We start from the raw sequence: 14,962 nt of genomic DNA, 5'->3' as shown, positions 1-14,962 counted from the left end.
GGGTCATGTTCACTGAACCTTAACAACTATCAGTATAAATTAGGATTAGTTCTCATTTAGGTTTAGTTTACTTCAGTCCCTGAAGAAGGTAACTTTGTTACCGAAAAGTGCTTCGGACAACTACAGTGTCGTGTTTTGGCGTTGGGGTTTTGAGCTATTCTGTTTGTTCTACAACAACCGCCAAAGTTTTTCCAATTTTCATAATTTGTTATTTAGTGTTTATTTTATTGTCCTCCAAAAACTCTAACAAACATGCCAAAATCCTACCAAAATCTTGACTGTTTTCAAATATATTTTTCTCAAAACCGATGGACTTTCAACCCACCAAACTTTACTTAATTTTCTTATTTTATATTCCCCTCTCACTTTCCGCAACCGCGTTATTTATTTATATGAAAGAAAATGCCTAAAACATTTATGGAGTTTGTGAATAAATCGGTTTCTTTCTCTTATTTGTATAAACACACCTGAGTTGAAAAAATTTATCTGTTTTAAATCTAAAATTGATTATTGCATTTATTTTATTGCGGAATTAATCTGATTTTTAACTATATTTCGGAGCTGCTAGTCACCACCTTTTCCGTACAGTTACAGTTGATTTGATTTTGTCTTCGTGTTTTGTGCTCTTTTGAATGTCATCTGATTTTGTCTCTTTGGTCGTATATGTGTCTATATACATGTGGGAACCCATTTGTTTTTATATATTTTATATATTTCCTAGGTTTTACCCTGGGTTTCGCTCGCGTTGATGTCTTTGGTACGTGTCAAAGATCATCAACGACTACATAAAAGTGATTTTTCTATCCTTCTGGAACACTATTTTATTTTGTATAAAATGTACCCTATGTCTTTTCGGTACCCCTAACAATGTGTGTGAAAAAATTTATGATAGGTTTTACCAGCGGCTTCGCTTGCGTTTATGTCCTATGCATGTGTCAAAATCATCGACGTTCACTTTTAAATTTTTTCTATCCCTCGGGAACATTATTTTATTTTGGATATGTTTTTTCTGTACCTCCGACAATGTGTGTACAAAACTTCATGATAGGTTTTATCCGCGGTTTCACGTGCGTTGATGTCCTACACGTCATTGACGTCTATTTGAAACTATTTTTTGTATCCCTCAGGAACAGTATTTCTTCTGGATATAAGGTACCTTATGTCATTTCGTATACTCTTGACAATGTGTGTACAAAATTGTATGATGATCGGCTGAGTAGTTAGGCATGAAATGATATACAAACAAACAATTTCACATTCGCACATTTATATTAGTTAGGATAAGGATAAACACAGGAAAGAAAGGCAAAACGGGAAACTATGTATAAAATTATATTATCTTCCTAAATAGATAGGTATGCTAAAGGCGTCCTTCTTGATTACCCCAAGGTACTTCAATTGTCTCTGGAATGGCCAGCGCCCCCCAGGAAGGTTCTAACGTTCCCTGGGGGCGTTATTGTTCTTGTTGGAAATCTATTTTGTATTTCACATTTGAAATAACAAATCAAAAAAGTATTTGCATTTTGTATTTAAATACTTTTAAAAAACCATTTTGCACATCTCTATAAAAAGTACTTACTTTACTACATATACAGTCGACTTATGTAGATGCTTATCTAATTATTATAATTACATATTTTAATGAATTTTTGGCTCAAAATATTTCAATGTGTTCTGCATCTCCTCAGTTCTTGTTTAGGGACAAATCGCCGTCAATTTGTGTGTATATTGCCTTCTCTTAGTTATATAACATCAAATTAGTATAAATGAGTGTCAAATATCGCCGTGGTTAGCAATTTTTATTACACACACCCTTTTTACTTTACCACATATTGCGTATTACGTTAACCATTTCTCCTTCCTCCTGATTAAATGCATAATAACATATGTAACAAATAAAGGATGTGTTATTAAACGCAGTTGCGCAATACTTTGTCAATATGAATATCCGTAAACGGGTAGATATTACATGGAACGAAAACTCGCTTAACTGGAAATATTTTTCTTATTACGGTGATCAAAGAACTGAAAAGTTGTATTTGCCTATACATATGCAACATTCATTATGTTGGTGATTGTCGTCGTGACATACGACTAATTGGATGATACAGTTTGTCTCATGGGGGTGGGGTGGGGGTTAAATTAAACATTTATAAACAAAATTACTTTTGCAGATTTCATAAAATTGATATAACGTTATAAGGAGGTCATTATGTCATTTACAACTGTAGGGATAGATGTGCAAAGGTAAAAGATTAGTATGCTTAGATTTGCAGATATATAGCAGTATTAGCATCTAGCAAGGAGGACCTAGAGATAGCTTTAAATAAAATGGAAGCGGTACTGACAGATCAGTACTGTATAAAAATAAATAAAAGTAAAACTAAAATACTGGTATGCAAAGGAAGAAAAAGTAGGGAAAGAGCGAATATAAAGATAGGAGACGAAAAATTAGAAGAAGTGGCTGATTTTAGATACCTAGGAAGTCAGATAAGTGAGGATGGAAGGAGTAGTAGGGATATAAAGCAGAGGATAACGAAGGGTCGTGTCGCCTTTAATAAAAAGAAGTCACTTCTATGCTCGCGAACGATTAATTTAGAAATTTGAAAAAGGTTGTTAAAGGTGTATGTTTGGAGCACGGCATTGTACGGGTGCGAAACATGGAGAGTGGGTGCGTCGGAAAAAAAAAGGTTAGAAGCGTTCGAAATGTGGTTGTTATAGGCGGATGATGAGGATAACATGGGTATAAAAGGTTAGAAATGAAGAGATATTGGAAATAATAGGAGAACAGATGGAAGTGAATAAAAAATAGGCGAGATAGGTTGGTAGGACACCTTCTCAGGCATGAAGATCTAGTCAGAGACATATTAGAGGCAGAAACAGGAGTTAGGAGGGGTAGAGGTAGACCTAGATTAGATTACTGTTCGCAAATAATTAAGGATATGGGTTGTTCTAGTTTTAAGGAAATGCGAAGTTTAGCTCAGGATAGGAAAGAATGGAGGTACGTGACCAACCAATCTTAGGACTAACGCCCTTATGATGATGATGATGATGATTATGTCATTACCACCCCCACGGGCGCTTCTGATAAAACTACTGGCCAAACCGAAATTGAAACTACCTAATATGTGATATACCTACTTCCATAGAGTCCTCTGTTTCTACCCACGTTATCCTCGTCATTCGCCTGTAACACCACATTTCACACTCTTCCTCCAGTGCATAAAATTGGTCCTGACTCCAACGCACAAATTGACCTTTTGGCAAACAAAATAGTACAATCCACATGAAAAAATTGAAAGATATCGAAAAAAAATTAGTTTGTCTATATTTCAACCATGTGTTATCTAGACATAGGAACAAACAACACTTAGTCCTAAGACATTCTTGTAGATCCCTTTTTCAAACAGTGGTACAGTTACTTTTTTTATTTATTTGATGTTAAAATCTAGCAAAACAAATTGAAAACTTCAAATGCTAAAAATGTTTTATTCCAAGAAAAGAATATATATTAAATCCACCAGAAGTAATAATTTTTCGTTTAATCTTTCGTACTTGGTCTTCGTCTTTCACATTCTGTCCAGATTTTAGTCTTGGTCTTATTCGTTCGGCCTTGGTTTTGGACTTGCTAGTATAAAGAAAATGTTGGTCTTCATCTTGGTCTTACATTTTCGCAAGAACAAGACCAGTTTTGCTCATCATTATTTTTGTGAATTAGCTGATCAGAACGCGAAACGATCATTTTCGCCCATATTAATCATAACATGGTCGTATGGGACATGGTGTAAATTCATTTGGATGCCTCTGGTATAAATATATACACATGCGTATATAGAAAGTATTTCCGACTTATAAACGGGACTTAAGTAGTGTTCTCTCTTTGCTTGTGTCTACACTTCCGTTCTCGTACATACATGTCTCTCTATATTTACCTTTCATCTTTTTGTTGTTTCTGTACAGACTCGTTCTGCGATATGTGTATGCATCTATACATAACTTGTTTCCTATATAGAGGAAACTCATAATATGTATGTAAAGTTAGTTATTTGAGCCTCGGCCATTCGCAAATGACAACTGCTTCGTCCTTTTTACTTTTTTTTTGTTTGCACTATTTCACGTATAACCAGTTCTTCTACTTACATACATGGATTCACTATTATGTAATATGATAATAGATTTTCCTGTTATATAATCTACGTACATCATCAATCTGTAAAAGCAGAATTTTCATTTCTTCGCTCTTGTTAAAAACAATCAAGTTTGTGAAGAAAGGGTAATATTTTGAAAAACTGGGATCGTGGTTATACTTCATTTACTTTCTCTAGCGATGTGCCCCTTCCAATGTCTTGGATGCCCGCTGGCAAAACCGTAGGTAGGGAGAAAAAAGCTCATTACACTCTCGACTCTTGTTCATTAAACATACTTTTTCATACAGTACCTGCCAAAAGTTTACTTCAATCATGAATAGTAGTGCGAGTGGAAAACAAACGTTAAAGCCTTTAATATGTCTTCAAATATAAATAAACATCTCGTTGATATTTTCAATAGTAAATGATACCAATAACAGCACATTTAAGCAATGCAATTGTAGTGGATGAAATGGTCAATTTTTCCGTGTATAACTGTACGGGTTATACGCTCCTTACCGGTTAAGAGTTTGGCTGAGAGTTGTCTCCTTCCTTTTCTGGCCTAGTGCTGTTCATTTTTACGTTGCGCCGGTCAAATTGAAGGGCACATCGCTACAGAAAGTAAACAAAGAATAAGGTTGTTAGTCCTAAAACTGATTGAACACTCATCTCCACTCTTGTCTATCCTAAGCCAGAATCGTAAAACTAGAACATCCCATATCTCTTAAATATTCCTGAACAGTAGTCTAATTTAGATTCACGTACATCTGCTTGTTTTAACTCTTATTTTTATTTCTAATACGTGTGTCTAACTAGTCCTTCATGTCTGAGAAGGTATCCTACCAACCCATCTCGCCTCATGGTACTACTCCATAAGCAATATTGTTTGTTTTCATAGTATATCAGTGTTGAAAGTTACGTTTTTGAGTTATTGGAAAAGTTGCCCCTCATTAAGAAAAAATTCTTCATAACAAAACTGACATAAATTTGTTACCCTTTTTGATTTACTGAACATAAAAAAATGTCAATTTCTATACATATGAACTATATACGAAAAACAAGGATAGACTTTTGAGCTTCTCAATTGTATATACATGGATGAATTAGAAATTTTAAAAAATACACATGGACCTTATTAGTTGTATGAAAATTTTTGTCGATAGGTTTCATATTTCATTTATCGATCTATCAGTGCACAAAATGCAAATTTTGTAATCATTACGGAAAATCAGAAAAGTACGTAGTTACAATGATTTCAAATGAATATTTTTGACATATGGTTCTTTTATGAAGCAGTATATCAACACAGTGGATTTACAAACAGAAATTAAGGGTTGTTTAATTGAGAACTATCTACAGATGGAAAAGCCTAACTACAAAAGCAGTTGTTTGTCTAAATAAGACTAATTTGAATTGATAATTCCGTAAAATATATACGATAGCAGGCGCATCCACCATTTTTTTTTCTAAATTGTGGTGCAATGTCAATCAAACCCGGGATCTTTGGTTTACGCACCAATGCTCTATCCACTAAGCTACAACAACAACAACTTCGAAACATACTTATTAAGTCACAGATTTGTCGAACTAATGTTCCGGGTTCCATTCCCGACGAGGGTGTGACAGCGACAACAATTTTCCTCATTAATTTGAGATAATTTGTAGTGGATAAAATTTAGATGATTTTTCACATTAATATTAAAAGCTATCAACCTATAACCTCATTCGAAAGGATTATTCTATTTAATTCGACAGTGGGAACGTTTCTTACGTATGGCATGTAGCAGGAGCACAACTAGAACTGATGACTGTTTTGCGTAACATTATACTATGTACACCAAAATTTTAACAATTATCTTTTTTGTTTCAGGGTTTCTTTAGGAGGAGCATTCAAAAACAAATCGAATATAGGTGTCTGCGTGATGGTAAATGCCTTGTAATACGACTGAATAGAAATCGTTGCCAATATTGTCGGTTCAAGAAATGCCTAGCTGTTGGAATGTCTAGAGACTGTAAGCATACTATTCTTTATGCTAGAGCATTAACCAGAACCTTCCTCTGTTCACTCCCCGTCCGTCCCATCTTCTCCCCTCATCTTTCCTCCTTCGTTACTTCGTTGTCTTCCTATGTACGTATTACTTCTACTTGCACGTTTTAGCCATCTGTTAGAGTCGCTGCTCAATTTTGTATCCGCGCATTTCTAGCGCTTGTTCAAGATTTATATTAATTGAATAGAAACGTTTTCCAAAGCCGACTATTCAGGAAGGCACATAAAATAAATACATATGTGGAATCGTTATTCGCTATTATTGTAGATACTTCCTGGTAATAATAAAGGATTAATTAATGAAATTTTTCCGGTTTGAGTTTGCTCAGCTGAGATGAGTGATTTGTTTTTCACTGTGCATACATGGTTTGATGTAATTGAAACACCACGTTTCTGAGTTGAATGTGTTAAAATTTTTGGCTTTGAAAGTGTTGCTTCCCATTTTGGTTCCTAGAAGTTACGCTGCTACTAATAAAAATTTTTAGAATTTGACATTAAACTCATAACAAAGAAGTTCATGGTGTCAGTAATCTGCCAAACTGCCAGACGCGGATCGCGATTTCGATCTTGTTGTATTGTAAGCTACGCTATGGATTCAGTTCTGCAAGTAGATACCACCATCTATGTAAATGGACGTTGTTGAACATATTGAATTCCATCGAATGTAGCATTGTACTACAGATGGCGTTTACCCTGCCGTTTGTAGGGTTTCATTAACCACATAATATGAATTAAACAATATTAACCCAGTTCTTTCACCATGGCCCAGAGGCTTAGACCATTGCTTAGCATTCGGGAAGACGACAGTTCGATTCCTGGTTCCAAGTTTTTCTGTAGTCAGTAATATTTCACAGATAATCTTTCATTTTCTTCTGTCTTCGTTTCGTCCGTCTCATCTTTCTCACCCGAACCACCACCCACCCATTCTCACGATTCCTGAAAGGAGGCTGAAGAGGGCCTTCCACCCTACCTTCCGGCGTAGTCCGGAGGGACTGTCAGCCCACCAGCATTACTGGCTGGTGGGAATGAAATACCCAAAAGTTTTCCAGTGTTCTCTGCCTCATCTTTCGTTTAGCTGATGGAAACTTTTGTATGTCCTGCATCATGGTTGACGTTATTACAATATTTTGAGTGAAAGGGGAGCTTGAACCATTTGTTTTATGATTCGAATAAAATATCACAAGTCACAAGGAATGGATTCAAGATTGCTTGACGATATTGCCGAAAATATGAATGATTCAGAAACTTAAACTAAACATTTCTTCATCATCATAAGGTTTTCAGCCTGAAGACTGGTTGAATACGCACTTCCGCTTCTTCTTTCTTGAGTCAACCCTTGCATTTCTCAAAAACTACAACAACCTACATATCTGTAACTATTTGCCCATTTTTACTTTTCATGCAGCTTTCAATATCTCTCAAATTAGCTCTGCTGCCTGAGAAAGCGTCCTACTAACATATCTCGCTGTTCTTCTACTCTTTCTACATCCACCAAACGCTTCTAAATTTTTTTTCACCAGCGCCTACCCCTACAGAGCCGTGCTCCAAACCAAACATTTGAAGACGTAAAAATTCACAGTTATGTGTTAAAGTTAAAAAATAAACTTCAATAGAAGGCGACCATGTCAAATTCATATGCAGGCCAAACCAATGTTCAATAACAAAATGGAGTTCTTGGCTGATCGGGTGGAAAGGGAAGGGTTGGAGGAGTTAGGTTATAAATATCCATTCTCTTCTTATTATAACTGGAAACCGTTTTCAAAAATTACGACTTTATGAAGGTCGTCATTTAGTACCAGCTGAGGGTGGCAGCTGTCCCACTTCGGGTGTTGTTTCTTTTTTTACGACTACGTACCTATATAAGTACCTATGTGGGTAGTGCATCGAAAATAATCAGACGACTCCACCGAGTAATCGTAAAATAAAATACACTTATTGCGTTGTCCAGCAGTAGGATTCACGTAAAATCATTCGTTTACTAATAATTAATATATTGCTACAATAGTGTCATGTGTTGTGCGTTGTTTTAGCTGTACGCTACGGACGCGTGCCTAAGCGATCGCGAGAACGGAGTTCCGAAGACGGCAATAATCGAGTATCGACAACTGACGCGGCCGATCAATCTCCAGACATGGAGACCAAGCACCTCGCCGTCTACGATGTCATACTCACCGTGTCTCAGGCGCACCACGCCAACTGCGGTTATACCGAGGAAAACACGCGGAACCTAGTCAGGAAGCCGCTCATGTTTCCATCGGGTATCGGAAGTGACTCTTCCGAAAACGATAATGAGGTAAATGAATAATAATAATCTTTATTATATTCGATTTTTGCAACATCAAATATCATTTTTTATTACTATGTAATGTGAAATACCTATCTCAACGTGTTCTTTGTGGAATTCTAAGATTTCTTTTCCTTTTCAGTTTTTTGATCGTGTGCATAGTTACAGAGTTATTAACGATTAACGATGACCAATCAAAGAGCGCATTGTTGGCTGCAAGGCAAACAGTTGAAGCAAAAACTTGCAGCAAGAAAGGCTTGCTTTGATTGGTCAATTATTCTAAACTTTGACCGTTAGTAACTCCATAATTACGCATTGGATTGAAAAACTGTAAAAGAAAAAAATTCTTAGAATTTCGCACAAAATCAAACGGTGTAATTTGTTTTAACGAAAAAATAAATTAAAAATGTTTTTTAATATGTGGAGGACTTGCTTCACCTTTTCAAAAAAATGTTTGTTTGCCAAGGTTGCAACGTCTACGGTGGACTCAGCGGAACAGCAAAAGTGTTGGTATTTTCAACAGTTCGCAGCAAATGTGACGCCCTGCGTTCAGAGGGTGGTCGAATTTGCGAAGCGTGTTCCCGGTTTCTGTGATCTTGGTCAAGATGATCAACTGATACTCATTAAAATAGGTTTTTTCGAAGTGTGGCTCAGTCATGTGTCGAAGCTAACGTCCAACACGTCGATGATGTTTGATGATGGCACAACGGTTACTAGGCAGCAACTCGAAATCATGTACGACGTAAGTATTTTATGGTCAAAATCCTTCCCAAAACATTTTTTTTTTCCCAAATCAAAACGTAGTATATCATTCGATTATTTGAAAATTTCAAACTTATTTTCCTTTACAGTTTTTTGATCCGATGATTAGATCTAAAACTAATATCAGTTGAATGTCACATCAATGATCAACCAATTAGAACACGCCGTTTTGTAGCATGAGAATGTGCTGCTCGTGTTGGAATGATTGTAATTTTCGTGTAACTAATTACTCGATAATTATACATCGGTTCATAAAACTGTAAAAGGAAAAATGTCTTAGAATTCCGCTAGGAATTCAGTGGTTTGCGTTTTCTAAATATTTTCTGGAATACTAATATTTATTATTTAACACCTGTTGATGGTCTATTAATATATGATACTTCATGTGGGCCACAGGTGGCTTAATAACATAAGCATCATTCCATTACATTCCAATTTCGATTTGCCCTTCGTAGGAATAGTGCTTACGATAATAATCTGAAACGCAACCCTTAACGTTAAATTTAACCCTCATCCCAGAACAAAAAGTGAATGAAAAAATTGATTTCAGACCGATTTTGTATCAGCTTTAATCCATTTCGCTAACACTTTCAACGCGCTTTCACTCAATGATACAGAACTGGGACTTTTTTCTGCGGTCATCCTCCTTACGGCAGACAGGCCCGGCATCACGGATATTAAAACGATAGAACATCACCAGGATCGCCTTATAGAAGCCCTCAAAGTACAAGTAAGAGTATACCTTACGTCCGAGCCGGCTAAAGTTTGACTTCTTAGGAGCGACTACCTGAGAAAACCCTTTCCCGAATTTTCAGGTACACTGGTACATTATATCCAACAGAGGCAGATGTAAAAACGAGCGATATCTGTCTCTCTTCCTCCGTAACCAAGCCTGCCCTCTCCGTAACCATACCTTGTGATTATGTTTATGGAAAAAGAGAGACAGATATAGAATCGAGCAATACCTGTCTCTCTTCCACCATAACCAAGCCCGCACTTTCCGTAACCAAGCCTTGTGATTATGTTTGTGGAAAAAAAAGTGACAGATATAGAAACGAACGATACCTGTCTCTCTCTTCCTCCATAATCAAGCCTTGTGATTATGTTCATGGAAAAAGAGAGACAGATATAAAAACGAGCGATATTTGTCTCTCTTCTTCCATGACCAAGCCCGCCCTTTCCGTAACCAAGCCTTGTGCTTATGTTCATGGAAAAAGAGAGACAGATATAGAAACGAGCGATACTTGTCTCTCTTCTTCCATGACCAAGCCCGCCCTTTCCGTAACCAAGCCTTGTGCTTATGTTCATGGAAAAAGAGAGACAGATATAGAAACGAGCGATACTTGTCTCTCTTCTTCCATGACCAAGCCCGCCCTTTCCGTAACCAAGCCTTGTGCTTATGTTCATGGAAAAAGAGAGACAGATATAGAAACGAACGATACTTGTCTCTCTTCTTCCATGACCAAGCCCGCCCTTTCCGTAACCAAGCCTTGTGCTTATGTTCATGGAAAAAGAGAGACAGATATAGAAACGAACGATACTTGTCTCTCTTCTTCCATGACCAAGCCCGCCCTTTCCGTAACCAAGCCTTGTGCTTATGTTCATGGAAAAAGAGAGACAGATATAGAAACGAACGATACTTGTCTCTCTTCTTCCATGACCAAGCCCGCCCTTTCCGTAACCAAGCCTTGTGCTTATGTTCATGGAAAAAGAGAGACAGATATAGAAACGAACGATACTTGTCTCTCTTCTTCCATGACCAAGCCCGCCCTTTCCGTAACCAAGCCTTGTGCTTATGTTCATGGAAAAAGAGAGACAGATATAGAAACGAACGATACTTGTCTCTCTTCTTCCATGACCAAGCCCGCCCTTTCCGTAACCAAGCCTTGTGCTTATGTTCATGGAAAAAGAGAGACAGATATAGAAACGAACGATACTTGTCTCTCTTCTTCCATGACCAAGCCCGCCCTTTCCGTAACCAAGCCTTGTGCTTATGTTCATGGAAAAAGAGAGACAGATATAGAAACGAACGATACTTGTCTCTCTTCTTCCATGACCAAGCCCGCCCTTTCCGTAACCAAGCCTTGTGCTTATGTTCATGGAAAAAGAGAGACAGATATAGAAACGAACGATACTTGTCTCTCTTCTTCCATGACCAAGCCCGCCCTTTCCGTAACCAAGCCTTGTGCTTATGTTCATGGAAAAAGAGAGACAGATATAGAAACGAACGATACTTGTCTCTCTTCTTCCATGACCAAGCCCGCCCTTTCCGTAACCAAGCCTTGTGCTTATGTTCATGGAAAAAGAGAGACAGATATAGAAACGAACGATACTTGTCTCTCTTCTTCCATGACCAAGCCCGCCCTTTCCGTAACCAAGCCTTGTGCTTATGTTCATGGAAAAAGAGAGACAGATATAGAAACGAACGATACTTGTCTCTCTTCTTCCATGACCAAGCCCGCCCTTTCCGTAACCAAGCCTTGTGCTTATGTTCATGGAAAAAGAGAGACAGATATAGAAACGAACGATACTTGTCTCTCTTCTTCCATGACCAAGCCCGCCCTTTCCGTAACCAAGCCTTGTGCTTATGTTCATGGAAAAAGAGAGACAGATATAGAAACGAACGATACTTGTCTCTCTTCTTCCATGACCAAGCCCGCCCTTTCCGTAACCAAGCCTTGTGCTTATGTTCATGGAAAAAGAGAGACAGATATAGAAACGAACGATACTTGTCTCTCTTCTTCCATGACCAAGCCCGCCCTTTCCGTAACCAAGCCTTGTGCTTATGTTCATGGAAAAAGAGAGACAGATATAGAAACGAACGATACTTGTCTCTCTTCTTCCATGACCAAGCCCGCCCTTTCCGTAACCAAGCCTTGTGCTTATGTTCATGGAAAAAGAGAGACAGATATAGAAACGAACGATACTTGTCTCTCTTCTTCCATGACCAAGCCCGCCCTTTCCGTAACCAAGCCTTGTGCTTATGTTCATGGAAAAAGAGAGACAGATATAGAAACGAACGATACNTACAAATCGTTCTTCTGTTTTACAACGAAACACTCTGTACATGGAAAAGTGTTGCTAAACAAGGAAGAAATCATCTCTATCTGGTGCTCTAAGCGTTTGACAAATTTCTAATATCGACAATTTTATGTTTGGATTTTTGTGTAAATGATGTGTATAAGTTATTAGTAATACCGTTTTTGTATTTATTGTTTGTACAAAACGTGAGTATCATAATTAAGTGTTATTGTTACAATATTTTTTATCGGACAAGGGGGAAATGTAAAATTGGTGGATGAGCCCTTCACGTAACAGTATGTATTTATTTGTGTTTGAATCTATAGTTCAATCCGTCCACCAAAAAAAAAAAACAGTTACGGGACGCCTGGCAGATGAGAAACATCGAAATTGATTTTTATTGAAGAAATTGAAAATGAAAGTAAACAAGTTTTTATATTTTGGCGACGCTCTTGTATGCGTGTAATAAAAGAAACGACAATAGATGTCAGAGATGGAGAGAGTGCCAAATCTTGGCGACTAGGTGGGCTGAAATTATCCGACGAGTCACGAGACTGACCGAATAATGCGTCGGTTTTCTTAGCATAATGTGTTGGCAGCCAGGCGGAATTACCCGACGAGTCACGAAGCTGACGTGCAAGAGCGTCGTCCCGTCTTGCCACGCTTGACTCAGTTTTACCCTTTAGGAACATCAACACAGGTACAGAGTATTCTATCAAATATATTTAAGTATTTTACTTTTTTAAAACACTACACACATTTACAATAGCCAAAAGAAAACAATTTTTTAGAACCAACTTTTTATTTTTATCAGGTTTTATATACATATATACATACATAATTTCAAAAGTAGAAATTGTGGAATTATCTAAATATTTTACTCGCTTTCGTCACACAAGTATACAGGGTGATATAAAAAGTAAACTTTTTCCTCTTAAAAAAGAAAAATAATTTGATTCGAAGAGGCAGAAATACATATATTTAAAATTCTCCGTTCTTCGCTTGTAGGCCAAATTTTGCTCAATTACCTGCTAGACTTCACAAAAAAGAATTAGTTGAACCTTTTGTTTTTTTTTTCTTATTTCTAAAAAGTACTTTTTAATGGCTATGTAACAAATAATATTGCAGTTCCTCTTCATGCTTTATAGTATCGTAAATACGTGTACAATATCGTTATATTCTTTACAAATAAATTTATAAATTCAAAGTGCTGTCCATATCACTACGTATCTATGTATTTTTTTAAACGAATTATTTTAATAAGGCTATAGGACAGGGTTTTTATTCGCTGCAGACATATCACTGATAACAAAAAAATTAGACATTCGTGTTCCTCAGGATGGCCGGTCTGTAATTAGGACAGTTTAAAATGTAACTTCCCACATAAAGTTAATTTTTAAGAAAATTAGCTGTAACATATTCAAAATTGCTTTGGTATAAAAAAATATGTTTTTGCTTTTATAAATTTCAATCACTTAAAATTGTTCCATCAGAAATGTTTTTTTTTTGCCTGAAGAAGTTTAGGGGTTGAAGACAAACGCATTTTAAACTAGCTTTATTAATGGCCACCATGTGCAAATGCTATTTAAATAACGATTTGCATTTTTTCCTGCAAATAGAAGATAGCACTTGCTACCAAAATTAACTGTGTATTAAAAATTTTAACCGTTGCTCGTTCTAAAATGGTAATTAAGTTTAGTGGTAAGTAGGATGTGCTACATTAGTTTTGGAAGTGAGTGCTCTTTCATGTAAAAAAAAAAGTAAGAGCCATGTTAGAAAAACTAAAACAACAAAATAAAATTAGCATTGATTTATAACTAAATGGATGCTTACATATCAAAACGCAGTTTTGCACATCACGTAGAATTATTGTTGTTATTGTTCGAATTAAGGACATACTACTACTTTCCATATTGTTACAATAGTAGGAATTAGTAATAAATAATCAATGCGATTATTGTATTATAATACCTTCAATTTTTTTACATAAACGATATTAGTGAATTAATAAATGAAAAATGAAGAGGTGATTTAAAAAAATTTACATTCAACAAATGTGACTACTAAACACTCAGTTTTTTGAAAAAACTCTTATTTTAAATTGATCAGAACAAGGTGATAATTAATTTAATTTCAGTATGATTATCTTACACCTCAATATATTAAGTCACCATCTCTAACACTTGAGCACGTATATTATTTTTTAATTTGTGTTTCACATTTACGTTTTGCTCTCGTTTGAAAATATTGTCACCTTAGTAATTGAATTATCCAAATGAATTTTGATGGAAACAATAAAATGTATCATATATTGAAATATCACAAATTCGACACTGTTGCACAATAAAATTAATAATTAATTAAATAAATAGAACGTGTTACATCTGAGATGTATATAATTGTACTTACTTAAATAACTATAACTTGATAGAGTGCTTGAAAAAGAACAATCATTTCGTAAATGTATAGTTAGTAGTAGCTTTAGCTTATTAAGTAGTTTTATTACCTTACATTACATTACATTACATACTGATATCCAGTTCGTAGCAATTATACATACGTATATTATATATATATGGCTGAAGAGGGCCTTCCACCCTACCTTCCAGCGTAGTCCCGAGAGACTACCCGCCCACCAGCATTAGCGGCTGGTGGGAATGAAACATCCAAAAGTTTAAAATTTTTGATTAACTCAGTATAGGAAAGAATGGAGGTACGTGT

The 14,962-nt window shown here is 36.2% G+C and overlaps 1 protein-coding gene across 3 annotated transcripts in view; it reads left to right on the top strand.

The window, feature by feature from the left end:
• Window positions 1–14,962, top strand: part of LOC108736242 (ecdysone-induced protein 78C) — a 79,746-nt gene that overhangs the window by 59,759 nt on the left and 5,025 nt on the right. For 2 of the 3 annotated variants that reach the window (XM_018468601.2, XM_018468600.2), the window contains 4 exons: window positions 5,998–6,139; window positions 8,205–8,467; window positions 8,925–9,200; window positions 9,771–9,950. In XM_018468601.2, the coding sequence (XP_018324103.1) occupies window positions 5,998–6,139; window positions 8,205–8,467; window positions 8,925–9,200; window positions 9,771–9,950 (861 nt within the window). Of the gene's footprint in view, window positions 1–5,997; window positions 6,140–8,204; window positions 8,468–8,924; window positions 9,201–9,770; window positions 9,951–14,962 lie in introns of those variants that run through there. The other variant, XM_018468602.1, reaches the window with a different exon arrangement.

This window comes from Agrilus planipennis, unplaced genomic scaffold (assembly GCF_000699045.2).
Source record: "Agrilus planipennis isolate EAB-ADULT unplaced genomic scaffold, Apla_2.0 scaffold126, whole genome shotgun sequence".
In the NCBI taxonomy this organism is placed as follows: domain Eukaryota; kingdom Metazoa; phylum Arthropoda; class Insecta; order Coleoptera; family Buprestidae; genus Agrilus; species Agrilus planipennis.
The sequence above is the reverse complement of the archived record's forward strand: the minus strand, read 5'-3'. Positions and strand labels throughout refer to the sequence as shown.